The sequence below is a fragment of the Schistocerca gregaria genome, chromosome 3 (assembly GCF_023897955.1).
Source record: "Schistocerca gregaria isolate iqSchGreg1 chromosome 3, iqSchGreg1.2, whole genome shotgun sequence".
NCBI lineage: Eukaryota > Metazoa > Arthropoda > Insecta > Orthoptera > Acrididae > Schistocerca > Schistocerca gregaria.
In genome coordinates, this window is record NC_064922.1 from 281,193,322 (window position 1) to 281,211,886 (window position 18,565).

Sequence of the window (18,565 nt, forward strand, 5' to 3'; positions counted from 1 at the left end):
AAACATTCACAAGAATCTGTGTCACGAATTTCTCTGATTTTCATTTCCATACGCACCCAAAGCACAAAGCTTATGGTAATATCATTGCTCTGCACTGCTCAATTGTTAGGTAGGATTGCCAACACAATTTAGTGCCTGCATCATGTACATAGTATTAGTATTCAGTGATGAGTCACTCTTAGTTATGTGGGAAGGAGAGAGGAGGGAGAGAGATGCAACTGAAAATACTGTCTAATTGAGCCTTCTCATAAATGTAGTAGTGCAGCCTGTATTTGAGATTTAGTTTTTTTGTATTATCTCATGACAATACTTTAGGTGCAGCATATATTCATGCTTATCAGTATGTTCATTGCCACCATTCCCAAGCAAGGGCTTTATCACCAACATGTGCTGTGAACCTCATGCCCAGAGTACTGGTAATGTCTCATGTTATCAAGTGCCTTTCTCCCCTCCCTGTCACCTTTGTTTGCTTGATAATATCTTACACTTTGCTCACCATTCTCCTTCCATTTTATCATTTTTTTTTTTAATTCTTCCTTTACCTTTTACTTTTTATGTGTTTTACTGCCTTCCTTTTTTCTGTATATTTCTTCAGTTTCTTATCTTCTTTTTTACAGATCTTGTGTTCCATCATTTCAGTTGGATGATAAGACAGTAAATAAATGTTTCATAAAAAAAAACATAATAAATTACATACCAGTAGTAATAGTCTCACAAGACCTGCAAGAGAACTTTTGTGAAGTTTGGAAAGTAGGAGAGATGTACTGATGGAAGTAAAGCTGTGAGGGTGGGTCATGAGTTGCAACTGCGTAGCTCAGTCAGTAAAATATTTGCCTGTGGAAGGCAGAGGTTTCAGACTCAAGTCCGAGTGTGGCATGCACATTTAATCTAAGTTTGGAGATACTTTGTTTGGTCTTTGCAGTTGCTAGGTAATTTAGGTTTGTTTGACATGCTTTGTTTCTTGTGGTAAATTATGCCGATATCATTGGTTCAGCAGCAGTTTAAGCAATTTTCTGCAATTGTGACAGGTACAATCCTTGGCAGAACAAATCTAAAATAAAGCATCTGAAGCTCTGCTGTATCGCTTCATGCCCTTACTGAGCTTTAGAAAAGTGTGGGTCCAAAACCCAGCACAAGGAGTCAGTTGTCAATTTCCTGAGTGCATCTCTCCCTCCTGCACTGTCTACCACAATTCCCTCAAGGGTTTCACCCCTGCCACCCTCCTGCACATCCAAAACAGCATAGTAGTACAAATTTTGGGGTGCAGCATCTGCAGCAACGTGCTGAGAATACATCATATTTTACATGTTGAGAATACATCATATTTTACGTGGCAGAATGGCACAGTACACACTCTGAATGATGTGACCATTTTATATAGTATGTCTGCTTTGCTACTATTCATCTGTAGATCAATATGTAGCAGTTTGAACTGATAAACAAATTTTATTAAATTTTGCTTGAGTTTGAAAAAATGTCATCTCTAAGAGATAACACCTTCTCGAATTCAGGCAACAACAATCAGCATGCAAGAGAGAACTATAAAATTCTGCAACACAAAGGATGGTTGATGAACAACTTGTCAATCTGTAGACATAAGGATTATTTTGATCATATCTTACACTTTTAAAAATTAGTTCTGCCAGTCAATTTTATTTTGGTTAAATCAGGTTTACCACATCCATCTAGATGAATGCTTGGCTTGAGTTATACTTTAACCAATTACCCAGAAGGTCTCCATGGAACTACATTTTGATACTGCCTTGTGTCCATTATATTTGTTGTGGCCTTACATAAAAACTACATTTGCCTGCTCACAAAATAAATAATTTGCCTTGGTTAAAGGGAACACTTATCAGGCAGCTTACTGCTACTATGCATGTGAAAAGTTCAAGGAAAAAATCAAACAATAGAAAATCCAGGATGATATGTAACAATATTGTGAAAAGGAAAGTTGCTACTCACCATATAGTGGAGACACTGAGTCGCAGATAGGCACAACAAAAAGACTCACAAAAAATAGCTTTTGACCAGTAAGGCCTTTATCATAATTAGACAACAAACACACACATACACACTCACGCCAGTGTAACTCACACACGCATGACTACAGTTTCAGGCAACTGAGGCCACACTGAGACTGCATGTGTGTGTGTGTGTGTGTGTGTGTGTGTGAATTGCATTTATGTGAGTGTGTATGTGTGTGTTTGTCGTCTAATTTCAACAAAGGCCTTACTGCCCAAGAGCTACATTTGTGACAGTCTTTTTGCTGCGCCTATCTGCAACTCGGCATCTCTGTTATATGGTGATTAGCAAATTTCCTTTTCACAATATTGACAATAGTTCAAGGCAGACATTTGAGGAAAGTGATCAAGGAGTGCATCAGGAGGTTGACAGATAACATTATCAGAAAGTTAAATTGTTGATTTTTGCCTTGAATTCCTTGATATGAGACTTTCATTATAACTTTAAAATAGAGGTAATTCAGACAAATGTTAATGTGGTCCTTTTTCCTTGTTTTATTTTGTTACAAGGAGTAAACCACTAAATATCCTTTAGATGCATCATAGGAATACAGTATACTGTTAAAGAACAGAGGAGAAAGGAAGCCACACTTTGTCATGTAACAAACCTAAGTAATTTAAATAACATTTGATGATGTCATGTATAATGATCAGATAGGTTTCTTCCTTTCAAATCATGCACTTTGTTAAACTATGTGGAAATTTTGGACAGTGTTGTTGCCTCCTTCAAATGACTTTACTTTTTTCCCTCCTTATGCATAAACATTGGTCATTTGTTATCATAATACCATTTCGTTTTCAGTTGAAAATATTTACAGGACTGATATATTTTATTTTTAAATTTTAGACCCTTTAACTTGTTGTGTTAAAGGAAATACTAGTTTTCATGAAAATTCCTTCCGTAGGGCAACAAGTGGTGCAATTGACTCTCCAGGACTTCCTTTAATGGGTCTAGTGAAAGATGGAACTCCATGTGGAGAAAGTTTGGTAAGTTCACAATTTTATAAATTTTATTTTATGATTGAAATACATAAAACTTATATGGAAATGGATATTGCAAGTAAAAGCAGCATTATATCACAAATAATCTGGCAGTCTGCTGAACCTGGAAAGAATGCAGTCCATACTTTGAAATATATCAGGTTTTAAGGGCCCATTATTATGAAGTGCAACACAGATGTCTGTGTACTGGTCTCCCAGTTATTCCTAACATCTCATGCCAAGGGGTGCAATCTAAAGGATTATAGAAGACAAGAGCAAACTTCAATATTACTGTAAATTTGATTTTAATTGTTACCGTGTCAGTGATTGATATGTAGTTTCCTATGTTTTGTCCTGTATATTAAACTTACATTCAAAAGCATACTATACTTTACTATAGGTATCACAGTGACAAATCTTGTTCTTACACATGAGATGTAGTTTTTGGTATTGAAACTATATTGTAACTAGATATTTTATTGATTAAAACTGATAAAGTACTCATGTCTAGCCTGTTGGTTTTGTCTAGAGGTCTTAGGCCAACATCTTTTAATCAAAGAATTGTCAGGCAAAGGTCCTGAGACAAAAGACAATGGGCAATACATCAGCAAGTGGGCACAAGAGACTCAATAATTTTATGATGAGGTACAATTACAGTAATGCCATATGATGCAGCAAGACAAAAGAAAACATTTCAGTGCCTATTATTACAGCAGCACCATTATAAGAAATTGGAACTTAGAAGGAAAAGTACAAAATGGAGGAAAAATATGTGAGGGGACATCGAAGAAATTTCTAAAATTTATTTATTATCCATCCATAGACAGATTGTATTTTATGGATGTCATCATTATGTATACATAGTTTAAATATGCACTAATACCCACCGATTTTAGAAAAAGTTAGACAAATCCTGGTGCAGAGATAGATTAAGAATTAATAAAAGACACATGTTAACTTCCAGCTGATTAATTAGATAATAGTAATAATAATTATGCAGAGAATTGGAAAACAGTGTACTGATTGATATTTTATTTTGGTATATAAGCTTATTTCGGCTTCATTGCCTGCATCAGTACATGTCCTTACATGATAGATGGATGTATGTCAACATTGAGTAAACCATTATTACTGGCTGTAGTTGTTGGTTGTAATATTATTTTTAGCAACATTTTAAAGTTTGTTCAATAACTTTCAGTTCTGAAATCATGAGATCTGATATTTATTCTCAATATTGTTATAAGATGGATTTCATTTCATTACAGTGCAATATTTGGCTGAGTCACAATCTTACTTGAATAACCTTTCTCAAGAAAGCAAGTATATGAATTGTTAAAACACAATTAAAACTATAGGACAGAACAGAAAAAATTTGGTTGTTTGCAATTTAGTGAATTTGTGTTTTGTTTGGAATCTGTTATGGCCTAATCATTGGTAATTGAGACAAACTTGTGTGCAGTAAAGTGAGTACTCATTATGACATTTTTGCTCTCTTCATTTCACAGATTTGTCTGAATCAGACGTGTACTAGCCTGTATCCTCACATTGATCCCAATAAATGCCCAAGTAATCACCATAGTGAAGAATGTTCTGGACATGGGGTGAGTATCAACACATGCCTTTGGAGTAGCTCAGATGTAGTTACTGTATTGCACTGCTAGTGCATTTTGACATGATAAGCCTCTGTGCATTCTTTTTGATATACTTGGCAAGTTATTCCTCAGTGAGATATATGGAAATATGCATGTCTTACAACACTTGTTTTCAGTTTATTTTCACATGCCTCTCACTTTTTGTGCTGCTGAGTTTATTGATAATATAGTGTAAATTTTTGGTTTTTAAACTGATGACCTACACACTAAAATATCGTAACAAAATGAGTTGCAGTTATTTATATACATTATTTTAAGTTTGTATTGGTAGTGTTGTATCATTCAGAAATTTTGCTCTCTTGTGACTTTCTTTGCTGAATGGTAGCAGCCTTTGTCAGTTAAGACACAAGATGTGCTGAAGAAAAATCAGTAGCAGAAACCTCACACTTGTTTAATGTATTATATGTTGTAGTTCACATAGGAGCTGCAATTATATTTCATCCTGTAGATTATTACATACAAAATAATACAGTTATATTTCTTCTAAAACCAAAACCTTGGCATTATGTATATTCTTTCAGAGTGTGAGGACACCTCTTGAACAAATCCACCACAGTTTCCCCTCTTTGTCACATCATACATTAAATGCATTCCTCTCAGCACTCTTTGCAGCATTGTTGTACTTTGTATGGTAGCAAAATCTGAACGAGCTGCATGAGCTGGTGAGCTGGGCATTTTTGGTTAGCAGAACAATTCCTTAACTGGTAAGTTGTTAATTCCTCAATGCAGTATGAATATGACCCTTAAAAAAAATGGGAATGTAACTCTCCTCAGTGTTGTGTTCCACTGTACACAGTGTGCTCAAAAAATACTACTCTTTCATCCCTAGTGACACTAACCTAGTGCGTTTGCAGTAGCCACAAAAGTGGTGCTGTTTGTAAACTTCTTTCACCATTTCCACGGAGACAAACATAAATCATGGTATCGTTTCTTCACAAATTTTCAGTAAGATTTACACAATTAAAAGAGTTACTTTTTCCACGGATGCTGTCAATTTATTTGAAGTAAAATGTTTTATTTCAAACTATTTCCCAATTTCAATGGTTCAGTTTTTTCAAATGCATAAGCTCGTGTGTATAGCTGTGACAGATCATTCATGATGACATAAAGAATAAAATATTAGATCACTGAGATCCCAACTGACTGTATGTTACACTAAAAAGTGAATCTTTAAAATGTTGTTGGTTTTTTTCTTTTCTTTTTATGCATAGAGAAGTTAAATTATTTATCATCCAACCATTCATCATCTTGAAATATTTTTCAACATATATGCCCTCAAAATCTTTTCAGTGAAGTTCAATTACATAACCATTTTCAGAAAAATTTATTTCTCTCACAGGTCTGCACCAATGTGAATAAATGTTACTGTGAGATGGGATGGAGTGGATCGGATTGCTCCATACAGCTGGAGGTGACGCTTTCTCCTCTTTACACAACAGTTACTACCATCTCTCATGCTGGAGGTACAAAAAATGGCATCACAAATACTTTGGAACCTTATATGGTGAAGAAGGAAACCCCCTACGGTATGTGAATCAATTTCTACTGATACATATAGCCTTGTGTACCCATTAATATGTGTACATATAAATCTGTATATATATCAGTGAGGAACAGAACAGATAATATTACTGAACCCGAAGTTAGTAGCCATGTCCAACAAAAACTATTACCCCTGAAAAGTGTATGTCCTCAACAGTCAACAAAAAGCTAAAGAAAATTATATATACACAACAATCTTACCTAAGATAGGTGTATGTGGAAAGGTTTTCAGGAAGATGTCAAGAATACTACCATAGTTGTTTGATTACAAAATAAATTAATTACTCATGAAGTGGGTAAGAAAAACTTCAGTGTACTTTCCACTCTCACATTAATCATTTTCAAGAAATCAGTGGGAGGGCATTCAGGACCCTGCTTCAAGGGAGACAGCACAGGACAGAATATTTAATTTGAAAATTTAGTAGTGGCATGGTGGGCAAGTCAGAAATAAGAAGAGTAAAAAGTAAACAGTCAAATAAAGGAAATACAAAAGTTTAAGAGGGAAAAGAAGAAAAAAGAAAGAGAAATAGCCACAATACAAGTGAGAAAATGAATTTATGCCACTGATTGAGTCATATTGATCTGAAATGTTAACTGTATTATATGGCATCAGTTTTACACTCTGTAGATGATTCATCGATGGTACTGGTTTTTTTTTTTTTTTTTTTTTTTTTCCGATGATATCTGAGATGCCTGTGGCTGATACCTTGTTAGGCATTCAGATTCAGTTTATTTATAATTTGAAAATTCTTTGATTCAAGGCCAACTGTTTAGCTATCACACACACCAAATGTTGTAGGATTATCATCTCTGCTCAGCATTACACACTACTGAAATCCTTCTTTACATTTCTATCTCTTCTTCTCCTTTCCTCTGTCTTTTGTATTCAGAATATCAGATCATCCAACCCACTTTATCATTATCTATCAAGATATGGGAGAGTGCACAATTACCTTGAATGTATTTTTTGACTGTTTAAAAATCCATATATATATTTCGTGAGTGCCTCACTGGGGAGTTGCAAAAATGATGATCATTCTAATAAACTGAAGATAAAGAGTAAAAGTCGTTAGATGGATTAAAGATGGACTCAAGAATTGCTACAGCAGGAGTTAATCAATCATTTAATAACCAGCAATGATTAACCATAATGTTAATTCCAATTGGAACCTGACATGATATAAGATACAAAGAGGCTCTTGTTTACCACTTGAGCAGCTAATAAATGGAATTGATTGGCTTGATAATATGAACTATAGAAAGGCAAAAAAGAAAATAATGATGTTGAAATATAAAGATACAGAATGGATTTATAGAGATTATGACATAGAGCTAGAAACAGCTCATAATAGTCGATATGAAAACCAAATTAATTGAGGAAAATTATCAAGAAAAGGTGTGGCTTGAAAATATATAGTTATAAAAGCTCAAAGGGTGAATAAAGGTACAATCAAGAAAATGAAACTGAGATGGAACATTATAGTTAGAGTTTCATGGTAAGGACTCTTCTTGTAAGAAAGTCTTACCCATAAAACATAATGTGTATTGAATTTCAGCACAAAACCAACTGAAAACATTTTTAAAAAGTGTTGTGTTTATCCTAAAGTAATGCTTATTAAAACAATATGTATGAACATTATGGCTCACAATTATGATGGAATAAAGCTGCAACCACGAAAATGGATTTAGAAAAAATCTGATATTTAAGGGAGTTATTATCAGAGCTAGTATGGGGTTTTTGTAGTTGAGTGGTACGCAATTTGCTCAGAATACACTAAAATTCACTTTAATGTCACAATGAAGTATCGTAGCCACCATATACAGTGTTGTTTTTATTTTATTTTAGGGAAGCGTAATATATTTAAATCTATATTGTATGAAGTAATGATAGTGTTGGCAGAAAAGCACTTGATAATTTGACTTTGTTGACCCCTGAAGAGCTCACAAATTGGCTTACGTTCTGTTCCTCACTGTGTCCTCACTTTTTTTTTAGGAAAGAAATCTTCTTCCTTGCTCTGTATGGCAGTGAAGCTGCTGTAACAGAAGTAGTGATTAATGTTCATTTTATATTCTAAAAAGATTGCCCATGGCTCTGCTGACCTGTCATCTTCTAGCAGGAATTTACAACTTTTGTACTAGGGCTGTTCAGAAAGTAAAGTCTGATCAATCATGAAATGGAAACCACAATGAAAAATTGATGAAACTTTGGATAGATGTGTTGGACTGTGTAACTCGTATGCCCGTTGATGCATCACATTGCCCTTTCCAGTTCTGAGTGCACAATAAGCATGTAAAGATGCCCAGAAAATAGTGTCTCCTGCCAGGTATCAGTGTCTGTTAGACATTTCGCCTGGTTTCATGCAGCCCAAACGATGCAACTGTTATGCAGTTCCTTCTTCATTACAATTCTCAGCCACACTCTGCAGAATCAATGAGGATGCTCCTGCAGAATTTTTGATGGGAAGCGTTTGAGTATCCACCATACAACCTGGGCTTGGCTCCCTGCGATTTTAATCGTTGCTCACATGAACTGCTGGCTATGAAGGCAACATTTTGGCACAGAGAACAATGTGCAGATCAGCACACAGAATTAGCAGAAAGCCCAAATAGCTGCCTTCTATGTCTACATCTGCTCCTACATCTATACTCTGCAAACCATCATGAGCTGCATGGCAGAAGGTCACCTTATTTTACCAGTTATTAGGGTTTATTTCTGTTCCATTCACATACGGAGGAAGAATGATTGTTTGAATGCCTGTGTGAGTGTAGTAAATGTTCTAATCTTATCTTCACAGTCCTTACGTGAGCGATACATAGGGGGTTGTAGTATATTTCTGGAGTACTTATACATCTGATGATGACTCTCCATCCAAGATAATGCATAGTGTCCTCCCTACCATAAAGTACTCAGACCAGTCACAAATTTCACTTGGTTTCCCAGGTGACCATGATTTTGACAGAAAGCTTATGTGTAGTACTATGACAAAGGTATTGGAAAGTCGGTATAGCACTAAGCAGTGGCTATGTAGAGAAGTAACTGGAAGGCATAGCTAACTGTTGCAAATAAAACATTTTTGATTTTCACTGTGGTTTCTATTTTGCAAACAATTGGATCTTACTTGTTTGTACAGCCCTCGCACATCTGAACATTTTTAGCATTTCTTAATGTATAACTTCACTCAGAAGTAAAATATCAGATAATCTACTCACTGAAATAATTCATTTAAGGTTTAATTTTTTATGATGAATTTTCTGTTCCACCAATAATTAACCCTCTAGTGCTATTTTAAACTGCCACTGAAAATTACATTATTGAATTTGAAGAACAAATCTGTGACACTGAAAGCCAAACTGTTTGTAGGATGGAACACTTTTTTGTATTTGTAACTTCTTGTTGACATTTTTATTTTTATTTTTATTTTTTAGCAATGCCATAGATAAGAAACAAATGAACACAAATCATTAGATTTTCACAGAAGGCATTAAAGGGTTAATTTCATGTTTTATATGAAAAGGACATCATATTGCTTTGTTCTTTCAGAAAAATTGGCAACATTAAAACTTTTCGACTATTTCTGTCTCCATCATACAGTGAAACAATCAGAGCTACTGTCATGAATTCAACATAGATAATAAGGACCATTGTACTGATTGTAGAAGATTACAGAAATATGTTAAACTATGTTTTGTGCATTACTATTGACAAATTCTAGAATTAGAATTTAAACAGTATAGTTCTTTATCCACAAGTTTATAGATATAGTGAGACAAGAACATCAGTGACAAAATTGTTTTTCCACTACATGATATTTAGTAATATTTGTGAGAGAAGAGTAGTACATGTTCCAAATATCACAAAAATGTTACTTACACTTTTCACTTTAAAAAAATTTACACCGATTCACTGAAATGGCAGTATGATTCAAAAATTAATTTAATTTTTACACTTTTCCCATTTACCCTCTTTTAATTTATGTTTGAATAAGTTTCCTTTCTATATGCCCACCACGAACACTTATCTGGTATCTTACATATGACATCTTCTTGTCATACTTTTTCCCTGTTCCCCAGCACTCCCCTACAGTATATGTGATACCTGTGAGTGTCAGAGGATGAACAGCAAAATACAGATGTGAACACTTACCACATAGTTCATGAAATGAAAGGTTGTTATTTTATGTTTGACAGAAATAAGAAATTAAAACTATGAAAAAACAGCTATAGTAACACTTCAAGAAAATGAGATGCTTTCTTATTTGTAATTCCATTTCACCATCTTTCCCTTCTGTTTTGTAATGTACGTGAGAAAGGATTCATGATGATTAACAAAACATATGTAATTTAATTTCTCACTAGAAAGAATGGACACAAGTCAGACACTCATAAAAGATTCTCTCATGGCTTTATATTGTTCAGGTATCCACTATGTTGCTACCCTGCTGTTCAAGTTTAGGAGCTGTGTCTTTAGGAGATGGAGCAGCAGAAGGATTTAAAAGTTGTGGACAGTAAAGCTATTACCATCCAGAGGAATTAGCTGACATGCACATTGGTGCCCCTTACTGCCACTGAGACATAAACAAGTTCTGTTAACATCTCTCAACATTAGGTACTGTCCAGTGATAATGGATTCCTTCATGGTGCGAGGACACACCAATACTCTGCACTTCTGACAAACATTTATCAGTACATTACATATTTTAAAAGCAATGGTGGGCAACCAGTCATCTGCAGCTGATCAGTGCATAGTGCACAGACACATGTAATGATACTAAAACTGACACTAGCATATACACTGAAGTGCCAAATAAAATGGTATAGGCATTCATATTCAAGTACAGAGAGATGTAAACAGACAGAATACGGCACTGCAGTCGACATTGCCTATATGAGACAACAACTGGCACAGTCGTTAGAGCGATTACTGCTGCTACAGTGGCAGGTTTGAACAGGGTGTTATAGTTAGGCACATGAGCAATGGAACACAGAATCCCTGAGTTATTGAAGAAGTGTAGATTTTCTCATACAGCCATTTCACAAGTGTACTGTGAATAGCAGGAATCCAGTAAAACATCAAGTCTCCAACATCGCTGTAGCCGGAAAAAGATCCTGCAAGAACAGGACCAACAATGCCTGAAGAGAATCATTCAACATGACAGAAATGCAACCTGTCTGCAAATTGCTGCAGATTTCTATGCTGGGACATCAACAAGTGTCAATATGTGAACCATTCAATGAAACATCATTGATAAGGGCTTTCAGAGCCAAAAGCCCACTCATGTATCCTTGATGACTACATGAATCAAAGCTTTACACCTCACCTGGAGCCATCAACACTAACATTGGACTGTTGAAGAGTGGAAATATGTTGCTTGGTTGGGCGAGTCTCATTTCAAATTGTATTGAGCAGATGGATGTGTACAGGTATGGAGACAACCTCATGAATCCATGGATGTTGCATGTGAGCAGGGGACTGTTCAAGCTGGTGGAGGCTCTACAATTGTGTGGGGGTGTTCAGTTTGAATTGTATGGGACACCTGATATGTCTAGATATGACTCTGACAGGTGACACATACATAAGCATCCTGTCTGATCACCTGCATCCATTCACATCCATTGCGAATTCTGACAGACTTGGGAATTCCAACAGGACAATGTGAAACCCCACACATCCAGAATTGCTACAGAGTGGCTCCAGGAACACTCTTCTGAATTTAAACACTTCCGCTGGCCACCAAACTTTCCAGACATAAACATTATTGAACATATCTGTGATGTCTAGCAATGTGCTGTTCTGAAGAGATCTCCACCTCCTCATACTCTTACGGATCTATGGACAGCCTTGCAGAATTCATGGTATCAATTCCTCTAGCATTACTTCAGATGTTAGTCAAGTCCATGCCATGTTGTGTTGCTTGCAGGGGCCCTACGCAATATTAGGCAGGCGTACCAGTTTCTTTGACCCTTAATATAATAAATTTTCTGATATAGGATAATTAAATGAAATAATGCTGATATAAATTACTTCAAAATTTCCTTCCAGTACTGTCAGAAATGTTGAAACTATATTTCCATTTATGTGAAAGGCAATATATACAGTTGTGTCCTCAGGTGGGCTAAGAATATGTGATAACACAGTTAGTCATGTGACTTGCTCGATATGGTAACAGTTGTATATTATGCTCACATAAGTGCACTGCAATATGAAACAAGGATTTGCACAACTAATTCACTGTGTGCTCAGGTTAAACTGAATACAGGCCATTTGCCATATAGTAACACAGGTGTGATGATATGAAATGATGGTGGTGGAAACTGGTGCACTATCTAGTTATTTTACTTGGCTGGATGAATATACCAGTTCATAGCTGCTAAAGTGTAACTTCATGCTAGCAATCTCACATGCCCAAGTACTCAACTTGCATCACAGTAAGAACTGTCTGCTTTGTTATTCAGCTGACATTACACATAGAGCATCGTCACTTTGGGAAACTTCAGTAAAGATTAGAACATGGAGACAGCTGACTCGCAGAGAATGAGTAGCAGGCTAGCTGGACTCACAAAGCTACAGGATCCTCCCCTAGAATCAGCATGTAAGGTGTATATTGACCTGTCCAGTGTAGGGGAGGACAGGAAGGTGGCAGCAGGTGGTTTCTTGAGGAAGTCTCTTGAGTCAGTCCCAAGGTAATGCTCTGGTCCCCAAATGAAGATGGTAGAGCCAAAGTGGGAGCCACCAGATGCAGTGTGGGAACTTTGGTAACAAGCTACACTGATGCCTGCACTGGTGGCAGACCTGGTGGTAGTGATTCTTCTGGAAGAGAAGGTAGATCACTATCTATGGAGGCCCCCTGTAGTAGGTGTGATGGAAATACGAAGACCACAAGGCTATCATCTGTGACACGTGAACCACTGGAGGGGGCCAGTGTGGGAGCTGTCACTATTGTGGCAGCCCTCCGAACAGTGGAGACGTCTGGCCAGAGTATTAGAACTGAAGCTGGTTATAATGGCTGTGAATCATCCAGCATTTGGCTGCTATCATAATCAGGTAGTGTCACTGTTGTGTTGCAATGCATACTCAGATCCAACTGGGGGTCCACCCCAAAATGCATTACACACCTGGGGCACCCATGTGAAACATCTTTGCTTCCTCTTCATCTCACACAGCTGGTGGGAATGTAAGATACAGCAGTATCCAGTGAGGAAGCCCATACAGTATTCTGCCACACTACAACCAATTATGGGTATTGACCTGTAAGAATCTAAAAAGGCATTAAGAGATTAATCTGCTATAGTTTACCCCACAGATTTTTGTTTTGCCCAGCCAGCCATTAGAAGATGGATGAAAGGTTGAAATCATTAAATTCTTAATACCAGAGCTATAGCAAAATCACCAAGTATTGGATGCTGCGAATTGAGATCTGGTGACCATAAACAAGGTGTGACGTGCTCCTTTGATGGTGAATGTTTTTTCAAAGACACCCACTATCACTGGTGGTATCATTTTCTGCCACCTGATAATATAAGGGAAATGAGAAAAGGATTCAGCAACAATAAACCATATTGTTTCAAGGAAGCGGCTGGCAAAATCCACAGGTTTCAAGGCTGAGTGGATGGTGGAAATGGAGAACAAGACTGTGTGAGGTCAACTGATGTACTAGGTAGGCTGTAAAGTGATGGACTGCTTGTGATTCCATCATCTATGTGTGGCCAGTAGAAATAGCAGCAGGGCAGCTGCTGTATCTGGGAGACCCCCCCTCTCCCCCCAAATGTGATTCATTAAGTAGTTGCAATACCTGTTACTGCAGGGATGTTGGCACCATCACCAGGCATTTGTAGCAGGACATCCTGACAAATCTGAAGTTGTTGATGTCATATGAAGAAGCAGTGGAGTCCAGGTGGTACTGTGGCTGACAACTTGAGTGACCATCCCATGAAAATATGGTTGAGGATTCACTGGAGAAGATGTTCTCTTCTGGAGCTGCTGCAACATTTCTAGAATTGATGGGAGCATCTTCCAGAAACTGCTCTGTATGTGTGTCCATCTGGAAACAGGCTTTCCTGCTTATAAAAGTCCATGTCTAGGCCCTGATAAATACAATACCTGCTGATTCAGGTAATGGTTAGCATGTTCTGGTATCTTAGCCTTAGGCTTGAATGGTAATAATAATGGCTTCTGATCTATAATCAAATGGAACTTCCAGCCATACAAAAAATACAAGTTTTGTGCACACTGAAAATGATAACCAATGCCTCTCTTTCAACTTTAGAGTAATGTTCCTGGGCCTGATTTAATGTTTTGGACTGAAATGCTGTATGTTTCAGCACCATCTGCAAGCTTAAGGGACAGAATTGTCCCAATGCTATGTGATAAGGCATCCATAGCCACAACTAATGATAAATGAAGCTGGTTCTTTATTAAACAGGGCACAGACTGAAGGCATGATATTAAGGTATGAAATGGCTACTGATTCTACAGATAGGTGAAAGAAGACACAAGTGGGATATAGTGGGCATAATAGTTAACATTGCCTAAAAATACTTGGAGAACATTTACAGTAAAAATACTTGGAGAACATTTAGGGAATTGGCACCAACATTTTATATTTTGCCATGATTTTTCCTCGCATGTGCTGAAAGCTTTCCTTACTGAAATCAGAACTGAGGTACACAACAGAGGGCTAGAAAAATGAACATTTTAAAAAATTACACTTAAGCCATTTGTTTGTGAGTGCTGGAAAAATGAGATGATTTATGTAAATGTTCTTCATTAGTATATCTTTTTACCAAAATGTCATACAGGTAGTTTACACAGTAGAGAATGTCTGTAATGACCTGTTCCAAAAATCTTTTTGCAATACAGCCTGCACGTTAATGACTCTCAGTGATAATCTGTTGTATTGATAGAGACCAAAGGTGGTTTTCAGCACCAAAATTTTCCTGGGCTCATTGCCTAATGGAAGTGAAAATAACCTCTTAAAAGATCAATTTTGTAAAGTTGACCCCAAAGAATTTAGAAGAGATTTCATCAGGAGGTGGTAACTGTATGAAGCTACTTCTGCTTGTGCAGTGACTGTAAGTTTAAAACTACCAATCAAGCAAACAAAGCCACTCGTTTTTCATATTACCAAAAGGGGGAGACCCACTGGCTTAATGAGGTGGTGTAAACACTTGTTGATGTTCCAATCTGTCCAATTCTAGCTTAACTTCATTTTGGAGTGCTACCAGAATCTGACACACTTTAAAGCTCTACAACCCCGCCAAATGCATTAACAGTATGTGGCATGAAAGTTCAAAGCTGACCCTAATCCCATCCCAGACAACAGTGGAAATTAAGAGCTGATTGTGTATGTTCCTTCACATGGCACCAACCGTTGAACGGAATGCACAGAACATTGAATAAAAAACTGAAATGTGGAGCATGCATTTAGTCCAAAAAGGTTTTAGAAATAGGTCTGGAACCACTAGGAAGGAACTGTTGGGTAATTTGGTTTGGATTGATTTACCATCAAGATTGACACACCAGTATCAATGAGAAATGTCAGTGGGACTTCTTTCAGTTCCACATGTAACTGTGTCTTCCTAGATGCTACCACATGATCACTAAAAATATTATTAATCTGAATTGGTGAAGGACATCATCTGATACCTGCTGCATAATGACACACCTCTGCAATATGCTCTTTGCAAGAACACTGGCAACATTTGCTTAATAATGAGGATGTTTTTTGTATCATGCAATGAAAAATGGTCTGGACAGTTAAGGAACAAACAACACTGCTGTGACTGGCGACTTCACATAATGAGTCGCCTCTGCAGTATGCCAATTGCAAGAACATTGGTGACATTATGCTTCATAACAAGGATGTTTATTGTATCAGGCAATGAAAAACAGTCTGGACAGCTAAGGAACAACCAAAACCACTGCGACTGGCACCTCAGAACAATAAGAGATGGATGTAGGACAGGGCTGTTAAGTTTCCACTGGGAGACACATGTTTGTCACATTAATATCCAACATGGAAGTCTGATGCACTGAGTCTGTTTTTGCCAGACCCATATAGAGATTTCAAAATTAGAAGAAAAAGTACATTGTGCAGACTGTGAGAATTCGGAAATGTGCAGTGGATAACATGTCCACTACAGAGGGGTCCACATCTCATAAAACCTGTGTGCACATGGGCCCAAACAGATTACCACACCTCAGATTAAAATTTCAACATAGGATTTTGAACTTTCTGTTTAAATCTTTAATGTTGGCAATCCACAAAGCATAGCTTTCAGAACCAGTGTTGTGATGATGGAAAAACTTTAGATAAGCTGCTATTTATGTATCTTGATGGAAAAATGTTTCAAAATTAAGACATAAATATGTGACAGGGTCAGCACTGGTGGATCCAACAGCAGAGCTGATTTTAGCATTTGAACTACAAATGAGAACTGATTAATAATAAAAATGCTTGCTGATGGTCCTGACACTTAACATCACTTACCTGAAAATGTAGTGCTAACTATGTCTGTTACAATTGCCAGTCTTCATGTGCATCATTCAACAGTTGAAAAGCTAGAATAGCTAGCAATGCTTGTGACTGTTGGACTAGTGAAACACTTTACCAGTTCCTGGTGTTAATTGAGTTGTTACTGCCACAGTACAAAAAAACTTTGTGTCAATGATAGTTGTACTAGATAATGTATAACTTTGACTGGATTGCGTATGTTGTATAAATTTGCAATCTGATGTGTTTTGGCTTTAAATTACCTTCACAATCTGTCAGATAAAAAGACACCAAGTTAATTAACTTACAAAGCATAAAATGTTTTGAATACAATAAGTTTTAGCCATTTGACAGTGATAATGCAGACATGTTAGCAAAAATAATGTCTAATTATAGTGTTTAATAATTATACATGCAGTCATTTTCTACAAAATAACTAAAATCCATAAATGTAATGAAATGTAACAAGAATTAGTGTGACATTTGAAACAAAATTATAACAGCAGGTATAATTTCTTCCTAATGATGAGTTTATTATTACAATATATTGGAAGGGCATTAATCAAAATGAAAATGGAATGTTGGACATTGGTATTATTCATGTCTTGTAGCTGTCATAGTTACCTGCAGTTTTGACTCTGGAGTCATGGTCAGATAATCCATGGTTTGTGACCAAAGTGCATTTGCTGGGGGACAGATAAGCATAAACCCTGACATAGCCCATCATTCACCTACTGATCATGAAAGATAGTGAAGTACCAGTTTAGTCTGAAATCTTTTTGTTCATTTAGGAAGGATTGTGGCTCTCTGTCACTGTGGACAAACATTTCCATTTTTTACAGCATGTTTACTATGTAGCATTTCAATGTATTGTGTATAATTTCTTGATTGTCTGTCACCAATATGGTGCACTTTACAATTATGTGAGTTTAGATGATTACCGTGGGCACTTTTGCTCACACATGTTTTGTCTGTATTGGATACTGAAATTTCTACTTGTTGACCAACATAAATTTTATTACAATCTTGACAATTAATTTTATAAATGTCCAAAACTATAAATTTGTTAAGTTTCTCACTGATTTTATGATATAGTCTTGCTCCCAAAATTCCTGTAATACAAAAGGCTACATTCACCTTAGCTTGTTTAAACTAATGAACAAAACAACATCAGACTAAACTGATATTTCAACATCTTACAAGACCTGCTGGTGTAGCAATACCGTGAATGCTGGACAATGTCGGAGTCGTTGAGTACCTCTCCTCCTGTGGATGCACATCAGCTGCAAGTTGTGGCTTCTCTGACTACAAGTCCAGTGTCAAACACGAGTAACCATTAGAGTCATGAGATGGCAACAATAACAATTTCCAGCATTCCTTTTTAATTTTAAATAATGCCCTTCACATATACTGTAATAACAAAGTCATCATAAGTCACATCACCCCTATAACACATAAACTTAGTTTTTACTTACATCCCTTATAAGAACTTATGCTTGTTTTTATAATTTTGTGTCATTAAATTTTATTTATTTTATAGAAAAAAATTGTATGCATAATACTCAAACTTTTAGATGCCATTTTTTATAATTTGTCTGCACTAACACCATAAAATGGTTCAATCTTGTACCAGTGGCGCAACTTCAATTGTACTCTCATACAGTGAAATTTTTTGATGAGATTCTGTGTATTGAGGTTCTCTTAATATAGTACTTCTTCCTTTTACCTACATGAATATAACATGTTATGCTTGGTAAGTTATGGTAAGTTAACTAATTCTCAAAAGTCAATAAGCTCGCAGTAAAATAAATTACTGTCATGAGCCACAAGAAAATTAAAGACTTTGTGCAGCTAACTCACTGTACATGCAAGTTAA

General features: G+C 36.4%; 1 protein-coding gene across 1 annotated transcript in view; it reads left to right on the forward strand.

Annotated features, from left to right (window-relative positions):
- Positions 1-18,565, forward strand: part of LOC126354274 (disintegrin and metalloproteinase domain-containing protein 22-like) — a 901,625-nt gene that overhangs the window by 742,906 nt on the left and 140,154 nt on the right. The window contains exons 16-18 of the mRNA XM_050003815.1: positions 2,930-3,011; positions 4,511-4,606; positions 5,997-6,183. Coding sequence (XP_049859772.1) covers positions 2,930-3,011; positions 4,511-4,606; positions 5,997-6,183 — 365 coding nt within the window. The remainder of the gene's footprint in view (positions 1-2,929; positions 3,012-4,510; positions 4,607-5,996; positions 6,184-18,565) is intronic.